This window comes from Hippopotamus amphibius, chromosome 17 (assembly GCF_030028045.1).
Source record: "Hippopotamus amphibius kiboko isolate mHipAmp2 chromosome 17, mHipAmp2.hap2, whole genome shotgun sequence".
Taxonomy (NCBI): domain Eukaryota; kingdom Metazoa; phylum Chordata; class Mammalia; order Artiodactyla; family Hippopotamidae; genus Hippopotamus; species Hippopotamus amphibius.
The window spans coordinates 38142754-38167793 of NC_080202.1; the positions used below are offsets into that span (position 1 = coordinate 38142754).

The following is a 25040-nucleotide window of genomic DNA, read 5'->3' on the forward strand; positions in this document are numbered from 1 at the left end:
TATCTGGGCTGGTCCCCTGGAGGCCGACCCAAACTGTCTCCCTGAGACCATCTCTCTTCCGCTGACTGCGTTCTGCCCTCCAGCTCCGCTGCCAGCGCGAACCCCTGTCTCAGCCCTCTGTACCAATCTGCTACCCTAACAAGAGGCAGAGGGTGCGCCCCGTCGGGCTCAGGAGGAGGAGCGAAGGGACGCCCCACCCCTCCGCGTTCGGCCGCGCCCCTCCGGCCCCGCCCCTCCCGGGTCCCTGCCCGCGCCCCCAGCAGTGCCCTGGCCCCAGAGCCGCCGCTGCCGCCCGATGAATGGAGTCGCCTTCTGCCTGGTCGGGATTCCGCCCCGCCCGGGCCCCCGGCCCCCCCAGGTGAGGGCGCTGAGCCAGGGGAGGGGGCGGATCCAGGCGCTAACGCGAAGCTGGCGGCTGGGCTGGGGTCGCGGCGCCCCCGCCCGGCGGGCACGGCCTGGAGCGCACGGCGCGGGCACCGCTGGCACGGCTGCAGGGAACATCGGCTGGTGGCCGGTGAGCGGGCCGGAGCGGGAGCTGCCTTGAGCAGGGGGCGAGAAGGAGGAAGGTAGGCAGGGGGCCGGGGCTAGCACTGGGCTGCCAGGGCCGGGGGCACCGACCCAGGCGGCGGTGCCAGGCCCCCGGCGGCCGGGCAGCGGGGGCGGGAGGCCCGCGCCTTTTGTCCGGGTTTTCCAGGCGGGGCGCCTGCCGCTGTTTCCTCTGCCCGAGTTTTCGTTTTCCGTTGGCGAGGCCCCGGCACAGCTGGAGCGAGAGGGAGTGGGGGAGGGGGTTCCCGGAGCGGGATGTCCTTGGCCACTGTGGCCGGACACCCCCTCCCTGCGCCACACTCCCCCCCTGCCGGGCCGGACCGCCGACGAGCTGCTCGGCGCGGGTCCACCGCCCCCCTGGGTCCTGGGGAAGAGAAACAGACCCGGGACCCTTGGTCTTGCGGGCACGACTGCCCTACCCTCTGTCCCCTCAGGCTGGCTGTGGGTGGGTCTGGGCGCAGGGTGCCAGGGGCATTACTCAGCGCTGGGCTGCTTTGCTTGGGTTCTTTCATCTGCCAGCTGCTGAGGCTGGGGAAGGACCAGCAGGGGCCTCAGGGCCCCATTGGGGCTGGCCCCCTACCTCTGAGCCTGACTGCCCAGTCCTGCTGGAGCACCCCAACACGCATTTCCCCCCCTTTCCAAGTTGAAGGGTTGAACACTGTCGGGCCAGACCTTTTCTGAGCTTGGAAAAGAAGTTCCCTGGGGGTCCAGGTTGGGATCAAGACCTGGGCTGAGGAGGTCTCTTCCTCTTTTGACAGGGCTGGAGAATTTAGGGACATTCCTCCCCAACCATCCCCTCAGTGGCGGAGCTGGGGTCTGGTGCTTTGCAAACTCTGAGGCTGATGTATATCTTAGGAGCTGGATGTAGGCACAGTTTTCCCTTAATCTGCATCTCTATCCCTGACTCCCCCCTCCACCTTTCAGCCCAAGTGTTTCCTAATTACAAACTTGAATTTCAGGATGGACAGGGGATGAAAGTGGAGGTCATTATCCTTGAGTTCTTTGGATTCTCCCCTCCCCCTCTAACACACACACACACACAGACACACACACACACACACACACGCACACACCACACATACACCTGCTTCATCTCCATCCCCCTACTGTCTCCACCCGCAGCCCTACCCTGTGGCCCAGCTGGGGTTGGATGGTGTTTGATCCCCTGGGGTTCTCCTCCTCTGCCAGGGCAACAGCCCCATTCCCCAAAGTGGCTGCTCTCACTGAGATGTGCTCATTGGCATGCGATTTGAATCTCAATTACATAACCAGTCTTTTTGCCTCCAAACACAGCCCAAAGGCCCCCAGCCCCAGCTTCTTCTTCCACTTGCTCACAAGGTGGTTGGGCCCACCCTAGGTTCCTGGGAGTCCAAGTTCCTGCATCTGAGACCCCTCCCTCCCATTGGGAATGATGAGAGTGGTAAATCTTTCAGTGCTGGATTTGAGGGCCTCAAAAGCCCTGGGAGCAGGGATGGGTATTAGGGTCTGAGACTACACAGCAATAGTGCCACATCTAGAACCCGGGTCATCTGATGGGAGTCACCGCACAAGATGAAGCTCTGGGGAGAGGAGCATTATTAGGAAGGTGGCTTTGGGACACCATGGGGAATGGGACAGGCTTTTGAGGATCTCAGCTCAAGCAGAGAGGGACTGGATCCTGGGAATAAGCCTTGTGTTTGGGCAGCCTGGATGGGGACCTCTGTGCCCCTGCATGAGGCCAACCCTGAGCTCATGGGCAAGGGGAGCAGGAGGCCGGTGTGTCCCCCCAGGGGTGTAGCATTTTTGGCATGACGTGGGGGATGAGGGAGGGTGCTGCTTCCAGAACAAGGCAGTGCAGGCGTGGGCAGAGGCATTTATTGCTTCATCCTTTATCGCAGGGATACTTAAGGAGACCTTCATGATGTATCAGATTAAAAGAGAGTCTACAAAGGAGAATGGAATAAGTTACCAAATGAGAGATTGCAGTTAGCCATTTGGGAGAACTTCTCGGGAGAGGCTTATAAGCTGCAGCATCCCAGGCTAGCCTGGAACATCACGCGGGGAAGTTTCCTCCCGTATAGCGGTTTAGGTAGATTCCTGTGATGTTGGATTCCAGTGTAGAAATCTGGAGAGACTCATGGGAGATGCAAAGATACTCAAATGAGCATATACATTAGTGCCTGGAAAAAATGTCTTGTAAGGGTGGGGAGTTGCTTTAATAGCATAGCTGATAGCTAAGACATAGATAGCAGTGACCCTGGGCCAGGATTTATATGTTACCTCATTTAATCCTCACAAAACCACCGTGACATGGGTACCGTTATTATCCCCATTTTTCAGTTGAGGACACTGAGGCACAGAGAGCCAACAGCTTGACCAAACTCACATTGCTAACAAGTGGCGGAGCCAGGATAGGAACCCAGCAGTCTGGCTCAAGTTCATGGTCTCACTCCACTACCCTGCTTCTCATGACCTGCTTTGTCTGCTATTACTCCCACCCTGAATCTGGGTCCATCTTGGATACAGGCCAAGATCAAGTTCAACCTCTTGCTGGATTGGAGTTTGGTTGCTTTCATCTGGGACAGGGATGGGGACAAGAGGCCTCAGGGTGGCAAAGCCTCAGGTGTCCATCCGTGGTTGGTGGATGGAGAAGCAGCTTATTTACTCCTCCATCCCCCCATCCCCCCACCCCATGCTAGCCCACTGCACTTGAGCTGTGGCTTGGTTCGTTGGTGTTTTCCTTCCAAAGGGGCATCAGGCCTGCTTTATTGGCTGCAGGGGTTCAAAGGTGAGAGATTGGCTTGGTCAGGGATTTGGACAAAGCCCGGTTTTAATTATCCTGCTGTCTCTCCCTCCCCAGAGAGAGCCATGAATAGGGCCTGTGGGAGCTGGCTCTGCCTTTCCCCTAGCACCCTCAACCCCCTTCAAACAACTCGCCTTTAGATCCAGGCCCCCCTCTTTCGTGTGAAATTGTGCCAGCTCGTCAGCAGGGCAGTGCCAGTCAGTACCAGGCAGGCATCTCCTCCTCACTGCCTCAGTGGGACAGCAGGCTGGGATGGCCTTGGGACTGGACTCTGGGTGAGTTTAAAGCTCTGTGGAGGTAGAGTGTATTCATTACCTGTCAGAGTGGGTCAGGACCAGAGGGGTCACCTTATCCAATTGTGTCCGGGAACCTGAGGCCAGGGAATGGCCAAGGTCAGATAGCCTGGGAGTGGTGGACATGAATCCAGGGGTTCTGACTCCTAGGCTCCCAGGCTCCCAGGCCATGCCTTTCCCCATGCACTTCTGTCCTGGGTGCCCCCCTCCAGTGCAGGGTTCTGAGTCTGGGCCCCAGGAGGGAACAGGGAGGGCAGGGAGGAGCAGGGATTAGTGGACAATGTGTCCCGTTCATCTCTGTGTCCCCAGTGGCCAGCACAGTGCCTGGCACAGAGCGGTCCTCCATAAATGTTTGTGAAGCACAGGCCTGGAGCAGCCCCTCCCCTGGCCTCCCAGGGTGCCCCGTGCCCAGCTCTGCCCCAGCATCCTGCTGCTTGGTCTACACGTCGGTCTCCCCTGCCAGACTGGGAAAATGATCATAGCAACTACTTCCGTAGCGTTTACCACGGGGCACATTATCCCCATCCATTTGACAGATGAAGAAACTGGCACAAGGAATTATGTGGCTTCCTGAGGTCACACAGCTAGTAAGTGGCAGAGCTAGGGAGCTGGCCATGCTTATTCCAAGCAGCCCCAGAGGTGTCGTGTTTCTCGTGGTATCCACAGAGCCGGGGATGCAGCCAGTACTCTGAGAATGTTTGTTGACTGACTGACAGTGTATGGAAAAACCACGGAATCCTGTAATCGAATCCTTTGGAAGTAGCTGGGTTGGAGTCTTGGGAAGGTAGCCTAAAGGTGCATTGTTTTGTTATCTGTGCCAGGGGTGCCTGAGCCAAATCTAGAGAGGAAAAGAACGCTCACCCTGGGGAATTCCCTGGCAGTCCAGTGGTTAGGACTCTGTGCCTCCCACTGCAAGAGGCATGGGTTTCATCCCTGGTTGGAGAACTAACATCCCCCAAGCTGCGCAGTGTGGCCAGGGAAAAAAAAAAAAAAAGCTCACCCACACCCTATCACGACTGCCCTTCCAGGCTTAACAAGGGGTGCTGGGGCCCCATCTTCCTAACTTCTCTCTTGCTCTCCCTCCCTCCCTTCCTCCTGCAGAGTCCCAAGGGGATGGTGTTGATCAGTGAGCAGGTGGGAAAAGACTACAGGTTGGATTAAAGATGTCTGTTCCTTTTTCATCTCTCCAGCTCTCAGATGTTCAGCCCAGTGCATCACCTTGGTGGAAGATTCTGTGCCTTTCAAGTTGGAGGGTGGACAGAGCATCAGGTTTGGGATAGGGCCTGTCATAGTTATCAATTCTTCATCTCTCACAGGAAGGGGTGTTCGGTTTCCAGCCACCTCCGGTCCTAAGCCTGAGGCCCAAGGTCAACTCCTCCAGCCTCCACAAACCTGTGTACCCCTAGGCGGGTGACCTCTTCCCCTCTGACTCCCCCTTCTCCCCATTGCCTGGTTTGAAAATCAGCATGAATCTGTCACTATCCCCTGGGCGCACTTCATTTGCTGACATAGGCCGGTGGGAGCTAACTAGGAAAAACAAGTGTGGGGGGTGTGGTCTGCCTTCTAATATCCACAAGCAACTGTGGGAAATGAGAGGCCCAGGCCTGGCATGGCCCCTGGTGCATTGGAAGGCACACTGGGTGTCTGGGCCCTGCCTTCAGCCTGAGGGGGTTCAAATTTCAGCTTTACCCCTATTCACTATGTGACCTTGGCCAAGTTACTTAGTTGTTTTTAGCCTCCATTTTCTTATCCCTGAAATAATCCCTTAAAATTGTTGAGAGGATTAAATGAGGTAGTACAGGTAAAGTGGCTGACATTTGGTAATCTCAGCTATTAGCAGTTCAACTATTATTAAACAAATGATAATCTGTGGATGGAAAGGGGAACAACATACTTTGGGCTCAGTAAAGAGAACACTTTCAGGTTGGAGTAATCTGAAGAGCTGTCCCAGGAGGTAATGAGGCCCCTGTCAGTGGAGGTGAGCAAGCACAGGCTTGACTAGAGAGAATTCAGGCATTGGGCAAGGGGTCAACACAGAAAACCTTAAGGATTCTGCTTTCGGATCAGCACTGTGTGGTAGGAAATTAGAGGAGCAGGGGAGACCTGGTTCCTGTTGTCGGGAACTGGGGAGAGGAGTGAGAGGTTGGCTGCTGTGGTTTGGGCTATAAGGCTTCTCTGAGGAGAGGCAGTCCTGAGAGGCTGCCTGGAGGAGGCCTAGAAGGATGGGTATGCTTGTGATGGGTGGGAGAAGCGGGGAGTCCATTGCAGACCCGGGAAGGGCTTGGTGGCTGAGGGGGCAGTGAGGTGCCTGGACCACTGGCTCTGAAGTCGGGCAGGGCTGCCTGTACATCCTGGCTGCCCAAAGGGGTTGGGCGTATGGTGGGGGTGGGGAACTGGTAGCTCCCTGACCCCCCAGCCCCCAGACTCTCCTGGTTGAGGGGCCGGGGCTACTCCCTGTGGCAGAGAGCCGGGGCCTGTAAGGAACGGAACTGGGGAAAGAAAGACTTCTTATACCCAGTGCATTTGGGGGCGTCCGGGGGTCGGGGGAACAGTGGGGCCTTTGTCCCCAGCCACCGGGAATCTGGCCGAGGAGCCAGCCCTGGGTCTGGCTGGGCCCTTGGCAGGCAGGTCCTCTTTGAAGTGACCCTTTCAAAGCTCAGCCTGAATCCCTGGGAGGAGAGAACTTGGGGCGGAGCATGGGGATGACTGAGACCCACAAGCCAAGGATGGAAACAAACCCAGGGCTGGCCCCTCCAGCGGGAGGGCTGGCGGGAGGTGTGTGCGCTGGAGGAATGTGGTCAGCCTGGGGGGACATGTGGGAGCCACGTGGGAGGACGACCACTCCAGGGTCTTGGGGGTCGATTAGGGAAGGACAGAGTTCATTTCGGCCTGGTTTCCAACAGTCCCTAGCTTGATTTCTGTCTGACTCTGGGCTCCTAAATTTGCATCTTTTTCCTTTTTAATTTCCTCAAAGAGTGTGAGAGCCCCTTGGAGAGAATTGGGTGTAGACGCAGGCCTCGGAGGCCTGGGTAGGAGGCAGGGGTGGAGATCTGGGCTAACCTGAGAGCCCCGGAGAGGCTGGAAGGGGAGGCTGCAGTGCAGACCCCTGCCCTCCACCACAGAGTTTCCATCATTCTCCAAAAGAGAGAGAGGGAGCGGGGAGAGACGCCCCCCAGAGAGGGAACATCTTGGTAAGTTTTAGCTGGACGGATATGAGAGAGCACCCCTCCCCTGCCTCCCCACTTGGCTCAGAGGGAAACTGTGGCCTAGAGAAAGGCCAAGGCCAAGGGACTAGAAGCAGAGGGGAAGGGACAGGCAAAAGTGGGAGGAAGATGGAGGTTGGATGCCAGGTGAGAAGGGAGTTCAGGCTGCTGAGTTCTAATCCGAGCGTAGCGGAGAAGTGCCCGTGGTCTCTCCAGCTCTGACCTGCTGTGATTCCATGAAAGGGGGGAAAGGAAGGGGCGAGTTTCTGTTGGCAGGGTGTTTTGGACTGAGGAGTGGACAGTGGAGGCTTCGGCAGCCCAGGTGAGACCCCTATCCCACCCTGAGGCCCTTTTCTGGTTCACGCCCCTCGTCCCCATCTTCCTCTGGCACGATGGCGCTCTCTGTACTTGGGAAGATTCTTCTAAATCTCCCTTTCCTCTTCCGAGGGTGTAGCTCCTGGTTCTTCCCCAAGATTTCTCTTGGGGAGGAGGGAACGGAGCACCCCCAGCCATGATGGGGGGCTGCGGGCAGTTCTGGTACTTTCCTGTATCTTGCACTGGCATCTGAAGAGCTGAACCCTCATTAGCTCTAATGAAGCCCTGGCACCATGCCCCCCTCTGCCCTGCAGCACCTGGTGGGGGTGAGGGGATGAGGGGGCAACTGAGGTTGGACCCAGAGCCCACGAGGGGGTGGGATGTCTGCAAAGAGGGGAGAGTGGGAGTCAGGAAAAGGGGGTTACACAAGGCCGGGACTGCTGGTGGGATGAGAAACAGGGCCCCCATCCTTTCCCGCTGGGACCTTTTCCTCCTCCGGTGTCTCGCAGGTGCTTAGATGCCCACAGTGCTAGGGAAAGCATTATCTGAGACTGGGTGTGGCCCAGGGCGCTGAGGACATTCCCAGGCCCTGCTTACATGAGGGTGTCCCTCTCCCTAATTATAGCCTGGAGCAGGAGAAGGCCCTGACTCCAGAAACTGGAGGCTCAGTGCCTGGGAAAATCAGGCAGCAGCTGGATTTTCATGCAAACCGGACTTTGTTCATTTGGTGACCATTTCCTGTGTGTCCTCTGTGTTCCAGGCTCTCTCTGTGGGTCTTGGGGCCTGGGTGAATATGACACAGACCTGCCCTCAAGGGTTCCTTGTCTGCTTTTCCCACCACCCAAAAGCTCCACTAAGATTTTTTCAGGAGTTCTGAGATGTGCATCTACAGTATCTGCCAGTCCAGAACACCCCTTGCCACCCCCCAAAAATATTATAAAAATTGGCCTGATCTAACTGGGGAGACAGACCCACAGCAGACACAAACGAGTGTCTTCACTGTGACATCATTTGAGTGTGAATGCGGTCACAGAAGTGGTAACAGGAGTTTAAAGATGGAAAGAGTGTCACTGGGTAGAGCTGTTATAGGGCTTGGTTAAAAACCAGTTGGTGATTTGATTAATCTCCTTTCTCTCATCTCCTGTTTCCAAGCAATGGTTAACAATAAAGTTGAGGATTCTGTATTGTAACTTCTTTTGATCAATTTTCAAGGACCATCATGAAGTGGTGGTACATTTACTGATACAAGAACCAAGACCCTGAGAGGCTAAATTATTCCACCAAAGGTCACTCAGCATCCAAATTTAAATCCAGGTCTTTCTGAATCCCAACTAAGGCTATCCTGTGTCACGGCTACATTCTCTGACAAGGAAGAGCCTGAGAGCACAGCTGCCACCCTAGGAAGGTGGACCCTTCCCCCTGCCCCCAGCTGAGCCTTGAAATCCAAGTGGGGTAGCCTAATGAGGGAAAGGTGGTGGATGCAGGCAGCATGGTTATGTTCTGCTTCTCTGTGACGCTGCTTGCACAGGGATTCTTCCTATGCTTGCCTGGAGTCTGGGTTTGCTCATGAGTGGTATGGGGGACCCCAGGGCACTGTCAATAAACATGGATTAAGCCCCCGCCTCCTCTAGAGATGCTCCAGCTCTGAGGGGAAGAAGGCTTCACCAAGGAGGTGAGGCTTGCCAAGGCTTGAAAGATGTCTGCTGGGATCAGCAGGGTGGTGGAGAAGGGAGAGAAGGGCATTCCAGGCAGAAGGACCCAGCATGAGCAAAGGCAAGGAGGTGTGAAACAGCCTGGCCTCTTATGGGGTCAATGAGTGCAAGATTGAGAGTAAAGAGAGATGGGATTGTCAAGGCCAATGAGGGCCAGATCCTGTCCCTCTCCTCTGTCACCATGGCGGATCCTTCATGCCGTACTAAGGAACTTGACTTACTCTCATAGATACTGTGGAGCCATGGAAAGGTGCCAAGACGTGGAGGCAGCAGACCAGCTGAGAGATGATGAGGGCTGAATGTGGAATTGGAGATGGAGAGGAGAGGAGAGGAGTGGGATGCATCACCCTGTTCCCCTTCCCAGAAACTTCCATGCCATCTCTTCCCCTTGTCTGATATAGCCTTCCCTGCCTTCTTCGTTTCACAAACTCCTGTTTATCCTTCAACGCTCCATTCAAATATCCTTCTCTGTAAATCTGCCACCCCTCCCCGCCACCAGCCACCAATTCCTCGAATATATGTGGATTTCCTCCTCTGGGCACTAGACGTTAAGCCCCATGAGGGTAGGGACTTGGTCTTGTTCACTGCTCTATCTCCAGCTTCTACACCAGGCCAATATTGTTGACTAATGAACTGAAAGTTTCCATAGCACTTCACACTGCCTTGTGAAAATCACCTAATAATAATAGGAGTATTGGTTGCAACTAACATTTGTTGAACATTTCAGCTAAGTGCCTTATACACACTATCTCTTTAATCTGCACAACAGCCTCATGAAGAATAGATTATCTCTGTTTTATAAATGCAGAAACAAGCTCAGAGAGGTTAGTAACTATACCAAGGACACACAGCTAGGAAGTGGGATTCAAGCTGGGATTCAAAACCAGATTCCTCTGAATTCTGTTTAGGAATGTTTAAACACTATGCTCTGCAGCCTTTTAATTTTATCTCATGTCCGTCTCTTCATAAAATCAGGAACTGTTTTATTAATTAAAAAAAAAACCCTTTGTGGACTACTGAACTAAGATATGTTGAACAGCTCCTATATGCCAGGCACTCCACACTGAGCCCTCTCAAGGACCCTGTTTACAGCTGAGGAGACTGAGGCTTGGAGAGGGAAGAGACTTGACTGGGGTCACATAGCTGGAACCTGATCTTAGGTCTCTTTGACTTCTCGCCCTCGGGGACACCTAGTCAATGGTGCCAGAATGAAAGAAAGAGGAGCTGGGCTCTGAGGTTGACTGACTCGTTTGGGGGCACACGAGGAGCTGCGCTGGGCCCGGGGCTGGGTCTCCTGCCCCTGGCCCAGTGTGCTCCCCACTTGTGTCACTGATGAGGAAAAGGGGTCCAGAGGCAGGGATGGGGCTGTTGTGATTTCCCAAGCGCCCAGCTGTCTGTCAGACATGTGAGCTCCAAGGAGGAGAGGTTGACCTGGCGCTGGGGTGGGCAGGGATGGTGTCACAGCAACAGAGCCTGAGCAGGACCTTGACAGAACAGGGTGAGAGGCCTCCAGCGGCAGCACATATCAGTGCGACTTCAGCCAAGAGGTGACCCGAGGGACCGCTTGGGAACTGCGGCTGCCGGGGTGGAAGCAGGTGTGCGCAGGGGCGGTGCGCGATGCGTGTCCATTACGAGCGCCCTCCCAGAAGGGCAGAGACCCACCAATCAGATGAACCAGCTGCTCGCTGTTTGCATGTCCATCTGCATGACCACAACTCTTCGCTCCTGCCACTCAGCCTTCGCCCCCAAGCGTGCCTCCTTGGCCTCCGCCCCATTTCAGGACCCTGCGCTGGGCTGGCGAGGGAGGGCTGGGCTGGGGGGCTGGGGGACTGCGGGGCGTGAAGGGCCGACCTATTCATAGCTCAGGGGCTGGCGTAGTTCGCATACTTGGCGTTACTCACGTCTAGCTGGCCCGAGGCTACCGCCCCTCCGCGCTCCTCCTTCCCTCCACTCCTTTTCCCTCCCTTCTTCCCTCCTCCCTCTGACTCCTCCCTCACTTTCCATCTCTGCCAATTTCCCCGAAATCTAGGGGTGGCCAAACCCACAGGAGGAAACTGAGGCCTAGAGAAGGGGCGTGTCCTTCGGCCCGGCCTCAAGGGAGAAGCTGGTTGTAATGAGGCGTGTAATACGGTGGCTGAGAGCCTGGGCTCTGCCGGCAGACAGACCTGGGCTTGCATCTGAGCTGCCGCTAGCTGTGGCACCCTGGCAAGTTCCTTAGCTTGCAGTCCGGGAAGCTTTTCAGAAACAGTCAAGCTGAGACCTGGAGGATAAGGGATCAGTTAAGAGAAGGTGGGGGAGGGAGAGAGACAAATGTTATATTCCAGGGAGAGGGAACTGTGAGTGTGTGGACCAGCCCTGAGTGGACAGGGGCTTAGCCAGCTGGGGTGAGGGGACAGTGGACCATGCAAAAGAGATGAAGCAGCTTCTCTTTTCTCCCCACCCCTTACTCCCTTATTCCAGCACCCCCACTTTCTGGATCTGGTTCCTACTGAGGAAGCAGTGGGGCGAGGGGTACAAAAGGATGGACAAAGATCTGAAGCAGCCTCTGCAACAAATAGCCTTCTCCTGGGGACAGGGGTTTGCCAACCATCCACTCTCTCTGAGGAGAAGCTCATTCATTCCTGCACATTCAGAAGCAGTGTGCTGAGCACCCACTCTGTGCCAGGTGCCAGGCCAGGAGCTGGGGATTTGACTGCCAGCAAAGCAGACATGGTCCCAGCCTTCCAGAACTCACATTCCCAGTGGGGGAGATGTTGGCCAAAATAACCCCATAAGTATAGAGACACCATCTCGAGAGTGCTGTGAGAAGGAGCAAAGGGACCTGACCTGGTCTGGGGCCAGAGGAGGTGTCTCTGGGGAGTGACTTTTTTTGCTGAGAACTGCAGGGTGGGTAGGAGTTAATTAGGGTGTGGGTTGGTGAGGCAGGGAGGGAGCTGGGGAAGAGAGAACAGCATTCCAGAAACAGCATGTGCAAAGGACCTGAGGCTGGAAGGGTGCCTGGTCCTCAAAGGAACTGGAAGGAGGCCAGGGTAACTGGAGCACAGAGGAAGGGGGTGTGGTGGGTGTGGAACCCGGAGGCATGTCGCACAAGGCCTGGTGGTCATAAAACAACTTGTCTGGACTGTAAGGGGCCAGAGGAGTGATGGGGACTTGGGGTAGAGTGGTGGACATGGTAAAATGGGTGGACTCAGGAGACATTTGGGAAGCAGAGTCCACTCTCTGATGGGTCGGTTGTAGGGCTGGGGCCACAACCCCTCCCATTTATCGGTTCCCAGAATGCTTTCCCGGCAACTTTGGCGGGCTGCTCTTCCTAGCTTCATTTTGTAGCTGAAGAAATAAGAAAACCTGTGTGACCTTGAGGTCACACAGCCAGGAAAGGACTAGGGCCAATGCTATTGGCAGTGTGACCCTTTCTCCAGATCAGCTTTTCTTGATGCTGGGCCACTGGTCTCTCTCTCACCAGCCTTCTATCCTCTGCCCCTAGGCGCCATGTGGGTTAGCTCAGCATTCCCTACCTAGCACCAGACTGGGTGGGGGACCCAAGAGGCCAAGGTGGCGTGTGGGTGTGTGTAACTCTTATCCCAAGAGGCTGCTCTGCTGTTAAATGAGGTAATGCATGTGAAGCATGCCTGGCATATAGTAAGGGCTCAACAAATATTAATTACTGCTGTGACTGTTACAGTGTCCCTAGAGGCAGAGCCAGGCACATGATGAGGGGGAGGATCTGAGGCCAAAGGCGTTGCCGTCTGTTCTCTTCTGACCATAGAGCCCAGCCCAGGAACCATCCCAGCTCCCTCACAGGTGGGGGCCAGGGGAGGTTGTTTGTCCCTGCAGAGCCACCATCCCCTCCACCCTTCCAGCTGCGTCTGTGGCATCGTGGGCTGGGTTAGGGAGAGGTTCAACTCTTAGGCAGGGTGAAGGGCAGGTTGAGCAGAGCCTGGGGTGAGGGGGTGGGTGGTTTCAGGGGTGGAGCTGAGAACTTCTCCCAGCAGGGAGCCCCATGTGCCCTTGGGGAGACTTTTGGAATCCGCTGAGACCTGCCCTGGGAGGGGATGTGGTCTCAGCTTGACTTGGGCTGAGCGATCCCCTGAAAGAAACCAGTGGGTGCACCTGTTGTCTCTGCCGAGGTGGTCAGATAACAGGAAGAACTTCCGAAGAGAGGAGTGGGGGACAATAGGAAGGGCCACGCCCAGAGTTTTCCCCCAGTCTCCTCCAAAATGAGCTGTTCAGTGTGGAGTCAAAAAACGGATGCGATGATTTTGGAGAAGAGTCATTGCAGGCATTCTCTGGCCTCTCTCCAGGACTCCTTGACCAACCAAAGTGAGGCCCTTCCTAAGGTCCCACAGTTGCTCTGTCCCTCTGCAGAAGACCCTGCTCCTCTGTAGGAGATGGGGAGGGTGACCCTGGGGCCTGGTTGGGGGCCTGGAGAATGCAGCATGGGGAGGTGGCGTGGAAAGATTGAGGGCACCCTGCCCACTCTGGGCTGTGAGCGAGATGTGTGCCAGAGCTGGGCCAGCAGGGGGCTCTGCCGCACGTGGGACCTGCCTGCGTCTCTGACAAGACCGCATCCTTCCGCGTGCAAGCACGGTTTTCTTGGAGTGTGCGCACAAGAGAGCCTGCGAGAACAGGGACTTGCCTCTGTGTGCACATCCTGGTGTGTGTGTACACGTTCCAGGTGCTGTGTGAGCATATGTAGGCTTGGGAAAGACGTGTGTGCTGAAGGGGGGTCAGGCCTCAGGGGGTCAGGAACCCCATCCCTAGCCCAGCTTTTGCTAGAAAAACTCTTCCAAGGTCCTGACGCCTTGGAATGTGGCATCTCAAGGGACTGTGCAGCCATCCATCCAGCCTCCGATAGAGGGCAGGTCCTCATCCGTGCCCACGACCTACTGCATGGGAGGTTCAGACCCCCCTGGCAGCCTGAGAGCTCCCCCTGTGCTGGGACTGCTAGGGCCCCACAGATGACAACAGGGGCTCTGAGAAGGCACAATGGAGGGGGAGGGAGGGAAAGGTCCTCCCCGCAGGAGGTACCCAGCTGTCCCGGGCAAACTCTGTGGGCAAGGCCTGCTCCTGGGCCCCACTGGAAGACTCATTCATTTGTTCCATCTTCTTTCAACAATATATATATATTTTTTTCACTTGAATTCTGACTTTGCCATTTTTTTTGGTGTGTGGTAAAATATACATAACTCAAAGTGTATAATTTTTAAGTGTATGGTTCAGTGGCATTAAGTATTCACGTGGTTGTGCAACCGTCACCACCACGTACCTCCAGGACTTTTTCATCTTTCCAAACTGAAACCGTACACCCATTAAACCATAACTTACATTCCCCTTTCCCACAGCCTTTGGCAACCACCATTCGACTTCCTGTGTTTATGAATCTGGGTATCTCATATAAGTAGATCATACAATACTTGTCTTTTTGTGACTGGCTAATTTCACTTAGCATAATATCTTCAAGGTTCATCCGTGTTGTCCCATGTGTCAGAATTTTAAGACAATAAAATTCCATTGTATGTATGTGCCACATTTTGTTTATCTAATTCATCTGTCAGTGGACATTTGGGTTGTTTCCACCTTTTGGCTTTTATGAATAATGCTGCTGTGGACATTGCTGTACGAATATCTGTTTGAGTCCTTGCTTTCACTTCTTTTGGGTAGATGGCCAGACATGGAATTGCTGGATCATATGGTAATTCTGTGTTTAATTTTTTGAGTAACCACCATATTGTTTTCTACCATTTTGCATTTCTACCGGCAAGGGACAAGAGTTCTAATTTCTCCACATTCTCGCCAGCAGCAAATAATCTTTGAGAGCCTACTGTGGACAAAGCACTCTAGCGGTACAAATACATTTCTGAAAATGTAGTAGCTATTATCCTTAGGAAGCTCTCAGTCTAATGCGGGAGACTCAGGCCAGGCCCTTGAGCAGTCCCCAATCTGAGGGGGAGAGACACAGGTCACGACCCCCGGGAGACCCTGGACTAATACGGGGCAAAAACAACAACAGTCCTGCTCTCAGGGAGCCCAATCTGATGGAGGAAGCTTAGCGTCTTCCTTCTGGAGAGTTCCCAGACAGGCCCAGAGACCAGAATGGATACGTGGAGGGCATGCCTTGAGACAGCCGAGGGGCTGCTGAGTGGCATAAATCAGGGGCTGGGGAGCGCTTGTGGTGGGCCCTGGCCCACGCCGGCCCACGGCTGCCTGGGCAGTGGCCCCACTGTTTACTTTGTGGCTGGCTCCAGACTCACCCTTTTCTGCAAGTGCTCATTTCCCACCATGAGGAAAGAGACTCATCTTTAGTTTGCCCTCCCTCTGCTGTCCCTGAGGAGGGAACTGGCTCTCCTGCTGGGAGGGGGCCCTGCCAGCGTGGCACCTTTGCTGTGCTCCTTGTCTGCTGGGAGCGGGCTCCGACCGGGGGTCTCATGTCGCCCGCCCCTTCCTCATTCCCAAAGGGCCTACAGACAAGGCTCTGGGCCTGTGGAAGTTCTGCTATGAAAGGGGGCTCCTGGTGATTCCTCTCTGCTCGTTACGGGGAGGTGGGGCACGTAGGGGCCTGTAGGGGGCTGGCAGTGGGAGGGGGTGGTAATGCCCACGTAAATCGGTTCACCTGGGTTTGTACAGACCTCTTTGAGGGTCTGCATGTGTCACTGTCTTTGTATGCATGTGGCCGTGTTGTCTGCATGTCTGCATGTGAGTGTGGTTGCGTGTGTGAGAGTATGAATATCCAAAAGACAATGAAAACATCTTGCCTTGACCTTGAAGGCATCATGCTAAGTGAAATAAGTCAGTGAAAGACAAATACCTTACGTATGAGCTCACTTACATGTGGAATCTAAAAAGAAACCCCCCCAAAGAAAAAATCCCCAAACCCCAAGCTCACAGGTACAGAAAACAGATTGGTGGTTGCCAGAAATGGGAGGGTGGGTGAAATAGGTGAAGGGAGTCAAAAAGTAGAAACTTCCAGTTATAAAGTAAATAAGTTCCGGGGATGTAATGTACAGCATGGCCAACTATAGTTAATAATAGAGTGTTGCATGTTTGAAAGTTGCTAAGAGGGTTGATCTTAAAAGATCTCATCATAAGAAAAAAAGTATGGTGACAGATGTTTAACTAGACTTATTGTGGTGATCATTTCAATATATATAAATATCAATCATGCTGCACACCTGAAACTGTTATATGTCAATTATACCTCAATAAAAATTTTTTAAAAGAAAAAGAAAACAAACAAAAGTTTGCATTTATTGACCCTCTACTATGTGCTCAGGACTTTCTTTACTTGACTTAATTCGCCTAACAACCTATGAGGTGGAACTTAGTGTCATTCCCATTTTATTGGTGAGGAATTGAGGCTCAAAGAGGTGAAATAACTCGCCCAAGGTCTCATAGCCAGAAAGTGGTAGGGATAGGACTCAGACCCAGAAGTCCTGGACTCCAGAGGACTCCGGAGCCCACATGCTAACCTCTGAGCCATACCGCCAGCAGAAGAACTAGGGGGTTCTGTGCTGCTTGGGATTGTGTTAGTCCTTCCTTGATTTCTGGCATCACGAAGTGCTTCCTCCTCCCTTTTCTCTCACCCTTTCCTCCCCCAGCCTTCCCTGACTCAGGCCCAGTTTCAGGGTGGGAGAGGAGTGTCACAACAGCCCCACTCAGGGCAAGATTGGCCCTGGATGGGGAAAGCACAGGGTGGAGAAACCCTCTGAACCACCTGCTGACCACAGGCCAGACTGAGTGTGGGGTCCCTGGGTTCCCAGGGATGCGGGGTTATCTGCACATGGAGGGTGTTAGGGAGACTCGGGCCTGCCTGGCCGGCTCATCAGCTTGGCCTGTTGGGGCATGTCGAGACTGCACACGTGTGGTGCTGGGAAGCAGGCATCTGAGTGGGGCAGAAGGGTGGAGGAGGACGGAGGGGGCTGCGCCCTTGAGTGAGGAGACTGGGGCCGGGGTCGGAGGCCCAGGCGTGGGCAGGGCAGGCGTGCCTCGGGGATCGCATTGTCTGCATGCCTGGGATGGACGGGCTGGCAGGGGATTTGCTCTGTCTGTGTGTGAGCTTGTGGGCTGGTTATGGGTCCCAGTTTGGTGGTGTGTGTTGGGTGTATGGAACCAGCCGGAGCTTTAGAAATGCCGGATGATTCTCTTGGGTTGGGGGCATTGTTTGTCCTGTGGCTTGGAGCCTACGTTCTGGGAGGAGGCGCAAAGCAAGCAGAGGAAGGAAAAGCAGGCAAATTGCCCCTGAGACCCCTCTCTCTCACTTCCTGAACCACACGCCCTTCAGCGGTATCAGTTTCCCTCCTTCTCCTCTCACCTGACCCTTGGGCCCCAGGATGCTCTCCTCTTCCCCAGTTCCTGGTTGTCTCAGGCTGGTCCCTGCAGTCTTCCACTCCTCCAGCTCAGTCCACTCTCTGGTCCAAAGGCTTACCTGGGAGGCCCCTAACCCCACCCTCAAACAAACTGTCCGCTCCCAGAGAGAAGAGACCCTGAACCCCTGACACAGGGGCTCCTTTGGTATTTGTATGGGGGTCTCCCTTGGTGGCGGTGACAGCAGCTGACTTGGGCCTGAATCTGGAACTGGGGACCCCTGAAGATTCCAGGAGCTAGGACAACACCAGTAGGACTGTAAGTGCCCTGAGGGTAAGGTCTGCACTTGTCTTATTTTTCTAAGGTGTCCCAGCTCCCAGCATAGCACCTGGCCCACAGCAGGCACTCAAGTCCTGGTTCTTGAATAGATAAATGAGAGGATAATGGAAAGGGATCTGAGTTAGGGGTTAGAACCCTGGGATGGTCCCAGCTTAGTACAAGTGAGCCTCGAACCAGTCACTTGTCCTCTTTGAGCCTTAGTTTCTGCATCTGGAAAATGGGTATAAAAATCTCAAATATCCAGTTCTTAGGGTAAGGGTCAAATGAGATGAAGTGAAAGTGCTTTCAAACAGTAAAGGATGATGATCTCATTTGGAGAGAGGAAGACTGAATGCCCTCCCTTTGGGAGTGTAGTCCCCCAGCTCTCCCCAGGGACCTTCAGGAAGATAAGGTTGAATGGATTTTGCAAGCTGGTCAAACTAGAGGATGATGGGAGGGACTGCTCAGCAGGGTAATTCCTGATTTGGGGGGGAGGAAGCTGGGGAGGGTGTAGGGGAGGAGGACTCACACCAGGCAGGAAGGCTTGGAATAGAATCTCAGATACGCCTGGTATTTCCCAGCCCTTGGCCCCTCCCCCACTGCACTCTGGGGCCCACCCCACATTCCTTTCCCAAAGGAAATGGGGGAGGGGGCTGAGAGGCTCCCCAGGCCTGGAAGATCATTTATTCAAACTATGTATAAGTTTCTAGGCCCTAAGTTGTGTACCCTGCTCCTGACATCCCTGTGGAGGAAGCTGGGGTGGAGAAGTTTGGGTGGGGAAGGTGTGGGTTTGTGTTGGGGGAGGCTGTTACCTCCTCTTGGGGGCTTTGTTGCCCCTGCCAGGTTAGAGGGCAGGAGATGGGCGTCATAGATGGCTTCTCATTTCCCAGGTCTCTGCTGCCCCGAACACAGAAACCCTGTGCTACTTCTCCACCTTGCCTCTCCCTGCAGCCCTCAGAGCCAGCCCTTAGCCATTTCGAGGGAGAGCGGTGGATTCTTGATTCAGCTACACAGCAGCACCTGTTAGCCATCAGGAGCTCCATGGGCTGTGAGAGGGAAGTGGGGTCCCTCACAATCAGGGACTGGACTTGCAGCAAGAGGAAAGGAAGTTAGGCAGCTGGAGGGACTAACTGGCTGCCTGCTGGGAAAGCAGGTCGGACTCTGAGTCAGGACATCCCCGTGGTCATTGCCCTCTGTTTGGAGTGGCAGAGTCTGACATGGCTGAGGACATCTCGGTGGTGCTTCCAGCTGGTCTGAGGCCCTGGCCTTTGGAGGGCATGACAAGGGCAGGAGTGGTCCCGACCCAGAAGCTTTGGTTTTCTAGCGATGGGGGGGAGGTGCCGATGGAGATGCCAGGAGTCCTGCTCCACCTCACTGCGGTCCTTTCCCACTCTGCCCCAAGCCCTCCTGACTCAGCGCTGGTGGCAGCCTCGCTCTTCCCGTCTGGCTTCCGCCAGGGTGGGGGCGGGGGTCCAGCTCCTGCACAGGGGGCCCAGCAAGCGGCAAACAGGAAACAGGAGAACAAAACCGCTCCCTGGCCCCCACACGCCTCACCCTCACCCTTCCTCCTCCCTCCCTCACTCCTGCCAACCCCCGTGGTCCTTTATTTCTCCTCCCTCTCGCCTTGGTTTCCCCTCCTCTCTGTGTCCCTCCGTCTCTCTCCTCTACCTCCCACATGATCCTCCATCCTGGCCTGTCTTTGCTGGGGACAGAGGTGATGTCAGGAGAGGGAGGGAAGAGGGAGCTGCCTCTTCTGCCTGCTTCTCCCTTCTGGTGGCTTCCCCCACAAGGGCCCAACCCTATGACTTTTCCTCCCCAGACTCCTAGATTTGGGAGCAGGGTTGGCCTCTGCTCCCTACTGCCCCCAGCCTCCCTTCCCTGGATGCTGGCTAGAATGTAGGTATAAGATCCAAAGTTGGATTGAGGGGCTCTGGACTTGGAGTCCCAGTGCTGCCCTAACAAACTGGGTGCTCTTGAGCTTCTGTTGTTTCCTTCTCTGAAAACTGGGTCAGGGCAGTGGCCCCGGGCCCCAGGGAGTGGCTGTGGGGGGAAGCTCACGGTGAACGGTCAAGTGGGATAGAAATGGGGGTGGCGATGACACACCTACTAGCCAAGGCCTCTGTGGGCCCCACCCGGGAAGGGGCCTGGGAAGAGAGAGAGCCAGGAAGGGGCGGAGGGCAGGGTCTGCCATCGACTGGGGCTTCCTGTCTGACTCACATGCTAGGGGTGAGGTGGGGGCCGGCTTGGAACCCATTGTTGGTTGTGGTGGCCCCTCTGGGTAGAGCTAATGGGCAGGGGTCCTGGGGAAAAGGGTCCGTCACACGTTCCCACGGGTGGTGGTGGGAAGGGTATAGCATGACTCTGAGGTGGGGTGATATGAGAGAGCACTGCTTTCTGAACAGGGCAGAGTGTGTGTGTGTGTGTGTGTGTGTGAGAGAGAGAGAGAGAGAGAGGCCTGAGGGAGCACAGCGGCAGTGCATGGCGTGGGTGTGCTGTGTGCATGTCCTCTAGGTGTGTGCTTTCGTGGGGTTTGTGGCTCTCTCTGTGGGGTGTGTGTGGAATGTATGGGTGGGCAGGTGGGGGCCTGGTATGCTTCTAGGGACACAGTGGATATGCTTGCAAATGTGTCTCTGTGGGGTGTGTGGGCCATTATACCCATGGGAGGGTGTCCACATGCAGTGTGTCGATGAGGGGAATAGTGTGTTTGTGTGTGTGTTTCTGTGGGGTGTGCGGACAGAGGGAGAGTGAGTGACTGTGTGTGTGTTGCGGGGAGGGTGTGGGGTGTCTAGATGTGTGTGTGGTGCGGGTTTATAAAAGTGGGTTGGGTGTGTTTACACGTGTACGCGTGGGAATGTGTATTTCTCTGGGGCGCAGGCATCTGGATGAGCTTTGGACTGGAAGGAGCATAGCGTGCGCGGGCAGGTGAGTGGTGTGTGAGTGGTGTGTGTGTGTGTGTGTGTGTGTGTGTGTGTGTGTGTGTGTGAGCGCGAGTGCCTGTACGGGGTGTGCAGTGTATGACTGCGGGGGCGCTATGCAGGGCCTCTCGTGTGTGGGGGTGTGTGTGTGTGGGATGGGGCGGCCGCGGACAGGGGCCGCCCCGGAGGGGGAGGCGTCTGCCCTGCGCGACTCGGCGGCGTGTCCGGGCTCAGGCGCCTTCGGCCGGGAGGCGCGGGGGGCCGCAGCAGCCGTCCTGCCGCCGTCCGCGCGGGCCGTCCGTCCCCTCGGGGCCCCAGGGCCCCGGGCCCGCGGCTCCGGGGGGCGGGCGGGGACCCCTGGGGCCCGGCTGCCGCCGCCGCCTCGGGGACCAAGGATGCCTCTCCGCGCGCGCCGAGGAGCGGCCGCCCGCCCCAGCGCAGCGCGCCAGGCTCCGGAAGCCGGGCCCGCGGCGCCCTGGGGCCGGGGCGGTGGCCGAGCCCGGGGGCCCCCGCCGGCCGCGGCGCTCGTGGGCAGCGCGGTGTGGCGAGTGGAGCGCGCGGGGGCCGGGGGCTGGCGCTGGGAGCGCGCCGTCGGCGTGGACTGCAGCGCCCCGGAGCCGCGCTGCCTCTGGCTGCCCTGTCTCAGCCACAGCGACCGCCGCGCGCCCGGGCCGCGCCTGGCCAGGGTGAGCGCCTCGGGGGCCAACGGGGTCGGGGGTAGGAGCAGGACAAGGGTTCGAGCAGGCCTCGCCCGGGTGGGTGGAACTGGGCCACCCACTCCCCGCGATCCTTGGGCTGCGTGCGTCCTGCGTTCTGGGACCCATGCCCCGGAGTGGGGAGTGAGTGAGGAGCTGGAGAGATGCAGGTGAGGGCGGCAGGGTTGTGGCTGAGAGCTTTTCCAGGGGTGCTGGATGACAACCCGCAGTCTGGTGGTGGCCTCCAGTGGGCCCAAGCCTCTTGGTTTACAGGCAGTGAGAGGATGGAAGGGACCAGAGTTGTTTGAAGAGATGCCAAGGCGTGGAATCCTGGAGAGTTTGGGCTGGCAGTGACCCTGAGTCAGAACCCCGCAGGGGTACCACTAATGGAGTGGGAGGGGCAGCACTCTCCCTGGTGGGGGACCTGGGCACAGAGACACACAGGGTTTTCAAGCGAGCCAAGGAGGCCGAGGTGGCCGAATGGGCCCCAGCAGGTAATGAGTGATCTCTGGGTGAGGACTGACAGGGACGAAGAGGAAGGTGGGGACAGTATTTCTGATGTCCGGGATCGACCAGGCTGGTAGGGCGTGAGTCACAGTGGGCGCCATGCCCAGCGTGAACGCTGTGCTCCCTGCAGTGACCTCTTTGTGCTCCTGGGGGAGGGGAGGAGCAGACCTCCTGGGTTCTAGTTCCTGGTGTTGCCAACCCACCACGTGTCCAGTTCTGTCTAATTTGTGGCCCTGGGGCCACCTGCCCTTCTCCCACCATCAGCTGGTATTTCTGGATGTCTCTTTCTTTCCTGATGTGAGAGTGGGAGTGTTTGAAAATAGATCTGGGCCTGGGAGCATTAATCAGTGATGTCCCTGTGTCCCCCAAACCTCTTGCTCTCCTTCCCCTTGTCTCTGTGCCTACCTCAAACAGCAGAGTTGCGGATGTGTGTGAACTGTACCTCTTCCCGATCTAATCACCTTCTGTTGCCGGGCCCTTCTCTGTTTCGGCATCTGTCACCTCCCTCACCCTCAAAATGAGAGCAAGACCCAGTGTTGTCGCAGATCAGAGGGGTGGAGAGGAGAGGAAACATGCATGTATAATGGCATGAAGGACTGAAGTTAAATCTAAGGAAGAACTTCCCACAGGAGGGCTGCCATTGACGGGGGCCACCGTGTCTCCTCTTCAGGTAGATCTGTGGTAGCTCTGGCAGGGGGATTACCACACTGACATTCTCAGGAGCCTCGTTGGCAGGGATTGGGGAAGAGGCACTGGAAAGAAGGAAAAGAGGAAAGGGAGAGGCAGAGATAAGGGAGGGGGCGCCAGTGGTGCCTGGGTGAGGAGAGGACCTGAGAGAGAAAGGCATGCCCACTGCCCTGGATGCAGGCCCCTCCTCCCCCAGGGAGTGGCACCCCCAGGCAGCTGGCAGCTCCAGGCAGGATGTGTGCTGGGGGAGGGGTGGGGGGCGTGCGGGGACCTGTCCCAGTCACTTCTCATCACTGGGGCAGCTGGTGGCTTAAACCTTAATCCAGGACACCAGCAAAACAATAGGCCCTGCACACGGCCTCAGCTCAGAGCCCTCAGCGCAGAGCCCGGGTGGAGGGCGTTCAGGGGAGGCACCCCACACTGGGGAGGAGCATGGGTTTTGGTAGGAGGGGCAGTGAAGGGTTCCCTGAGGCCCTCTTCCCTCCCTGATCAGTTCCTTGCCAGCTCAGCAGAGATAGGAAATCCAGGGGATTTCAGACCTCAGCAGAATTCCCAGAGAATTTTCTCCTCTGGACTCCTCAGACCCCATGGGGTGTGGGGCTCAGTGGGAGAGTGTGGACTATAGCCACAAGTGGAAACCCAGCTAAGGCCTCCTGGATGGGGGTCGTCCAGCTTTTGCTTGGACCTTGTGAGGACCAGAGAGCTCACAGCCTCATCCGGGTAGCTTTGCAGATGTATATGGCCCAGGACTTCACTTGGCCTCCTCCTACCTTCCACCTGGCTGTGTGCTCTGGGACTGTATGAAGTAACCCCACTATTGCCTCTGTTAGAATTTTCTTTAATCTTCTGAGATTTGAGGATATCCCCTCCCCAAACCTCCTGCTCCATACAGCCCAAGCTCGCACCCCATGCAGAAATCCCTAGCTTAGGGCTGAGCCCAGACCTGCTCCTTCTGCCAGATGTGTGAACGGGAAGGGTGGATGGATACATGCAGGAACTTCTTAGTGTCAGTACGTTTGAGTGGCAGATTTGAGCTGGGGAAGCCAGGGGGCTTCATAGTGAAGTAGGAGCTCCTCACCTCAGAATGATGGGCTTCGCCCCTCTGCACCCAGCTGTGCCTGTCTTGCCACAGCTGAAGGCTCCTGCCTGGTGCCAAGGAGGAAAGAGGGGGTGAGGACTGTTGAGGGAGGGGGAGGGGCTTCTTGCCCTCTGAGGGGTTTGGATTAGGGGCAGCAGGTAGTTTAGGCTGCCTGAGATCAGGGGTTAAAGAGCCCCCGAGGGAGCCCTCCTAGCTTTTCACTAGGCAGCCTGCCCTTGGCTCCCATGTCTGCCTTCCGGTGTACCCATCTCTCTGACACCCTGTTGTCACCCACTTTCCCTCTCTGTGTGTGAACAGGGCATCCGAAGGGAGCCCCCTCTCAGGCACTATCCTCCTCTTCTCCCTCTTGCCTCAGAAACAGACCCGTGTGCCCCCAAACCCTTGTCTTCAGACAACCTCTGCCCTGTCCTCTTGGGGAATCCCAAGTATTCCAGTGGGGCTGCCAGAGGGCAGCAGAGCGCCTCCCCACCCCCACCCAGTTCTCCACTCAATTCCTGTGAACCAGCCAGGCCTCTGGGCTGGGCTGTGAGCCTCTGTCGCTTCAGTGGACTGTCTGATGTCCAGTCCCCTCCCTTGTGGCTCTTCCTTCCCTGCTTGTTCTTGCTGCTGCTCCTGAAGGATGCAGGTGTGTGCCAGTCTGTCTGTGCCCGTGTGCTGCGGGCGTGTGTCTGTGTGTCTGCCTAAGTGAGCGTCTACCTAAGTGTCTACCCATGTGCTCCTCGGTGTGTCTGTGCACCTTTGCACATGCGTGTGCTTGTCTGGGGGTTTGTGGTGTGTCCTGTCTGCAGGCATGTGTGTGGACATGCCTGTGTCTGCATATGTGTGCGTGTGTGAGATGGTGCAGCAGGCAGGAATGAGCTCAGAAAGCAGCAGGCACTTCCCAGGCAGGAAGGCTGTGTGTCTGGAGTCCGTGAACGTTGTCCGAACTGAACTGAATGGACACCTGGCTCGCTGCACTGTTATTTCCCCGGACACAAAGGTGTCGTGAGGGAGTTGAGGAAAGAAAGAAGGAAGGAGCTCTTGGGCTGGTGAGGGTGGGAGAGGAAAGAAGGGGAGCGCAGGGGGTCAGGGCACAGGAGGGTCCGTGGACCCTGGCAGCGTCCCCAGGTCGTCTGGGCGGCAGTATGCAGGCTGGCGTCTTACCGTCGCTCCCTGTGCTCCCGCAGCTGCCACTGGGCCCAAGAGATGGGTGTTCTTCTGGGCGCCCCCTCCCCTGGCAGGGCCCGCGGACGCTGCTGCTGCACAAAAGCCTCCAGGATGGCTTTGGCTTCACCCTGCGCCACTTCATCGTGTACCCGCCCGAGTCCGCCGTGCACTGCAGCCTGAAGGTACATGTCCCACGCCCCTGCCTGGCCTGCGAGAGCTTTTGGGGGGGGATTCCTTTGTGCTGTCCCCTTCCCGGTGCTTCTGTGGCCTGACAAAGCGGGTCACCAAGAGTCAGGGGCACCTCTAGGTGGGGGAGCCAGAAGGCCCCCTGCCCCCCGACTCCCAGCCTCTGAAAGGTGAACAACTTCTCAGAGAGGTGGGCTTTCGGGGACCCGTTGTCCACTGGCCGCTTCTGAGCTGGGCTATTTGTCCCCCTCCGTAGCCTGAGCTCTCAGGGAGTCTGTCCTCACACGCCTCCGGGACCCCTGCCAGAGCGCCCCTGGCCCGTGCCGGCCTCAGCT

General features: G+C 56.4%; 1 protein-coding gene across 4 annotated transcripts in view; it reads left to right on the plus strand.

Moving 5' to 3' along the window:
* The first annotated feature begins 249 nt into the window (after window positions 1–249).
* ARHGAP23 (Rho GTPase activating protein 23) overlaps window positions 250–25040 on the plus strand; it is a 72354-nt gene continuing 47563 nt past the window's right edge. The window contains exons 1-3 of one of the 4 annotated variants that reach the window (XM_057715047.1): window positions 305–358; window positions 4723–4890; window positions 24540–24701. In XM_057715047.1, coding sequence (XP_057571030.1) covers window positions 4819–4890; window positions 24540–24701 — 234 coding nt within the window. In that variant the 5' untranslated portion in view covers window positions 305–358; window positions 4723–4818. Of the gene's footprint in view, window positions 359–4722; window positions 4891–20597; window positions 21072–24539; window positions 24702–25040 lie in introns of those variants that run through there. The other 3 variants (XM_057715048.1, XM_057715046.1, XM_057715050.1) reach the window with 3 other exon arrangements.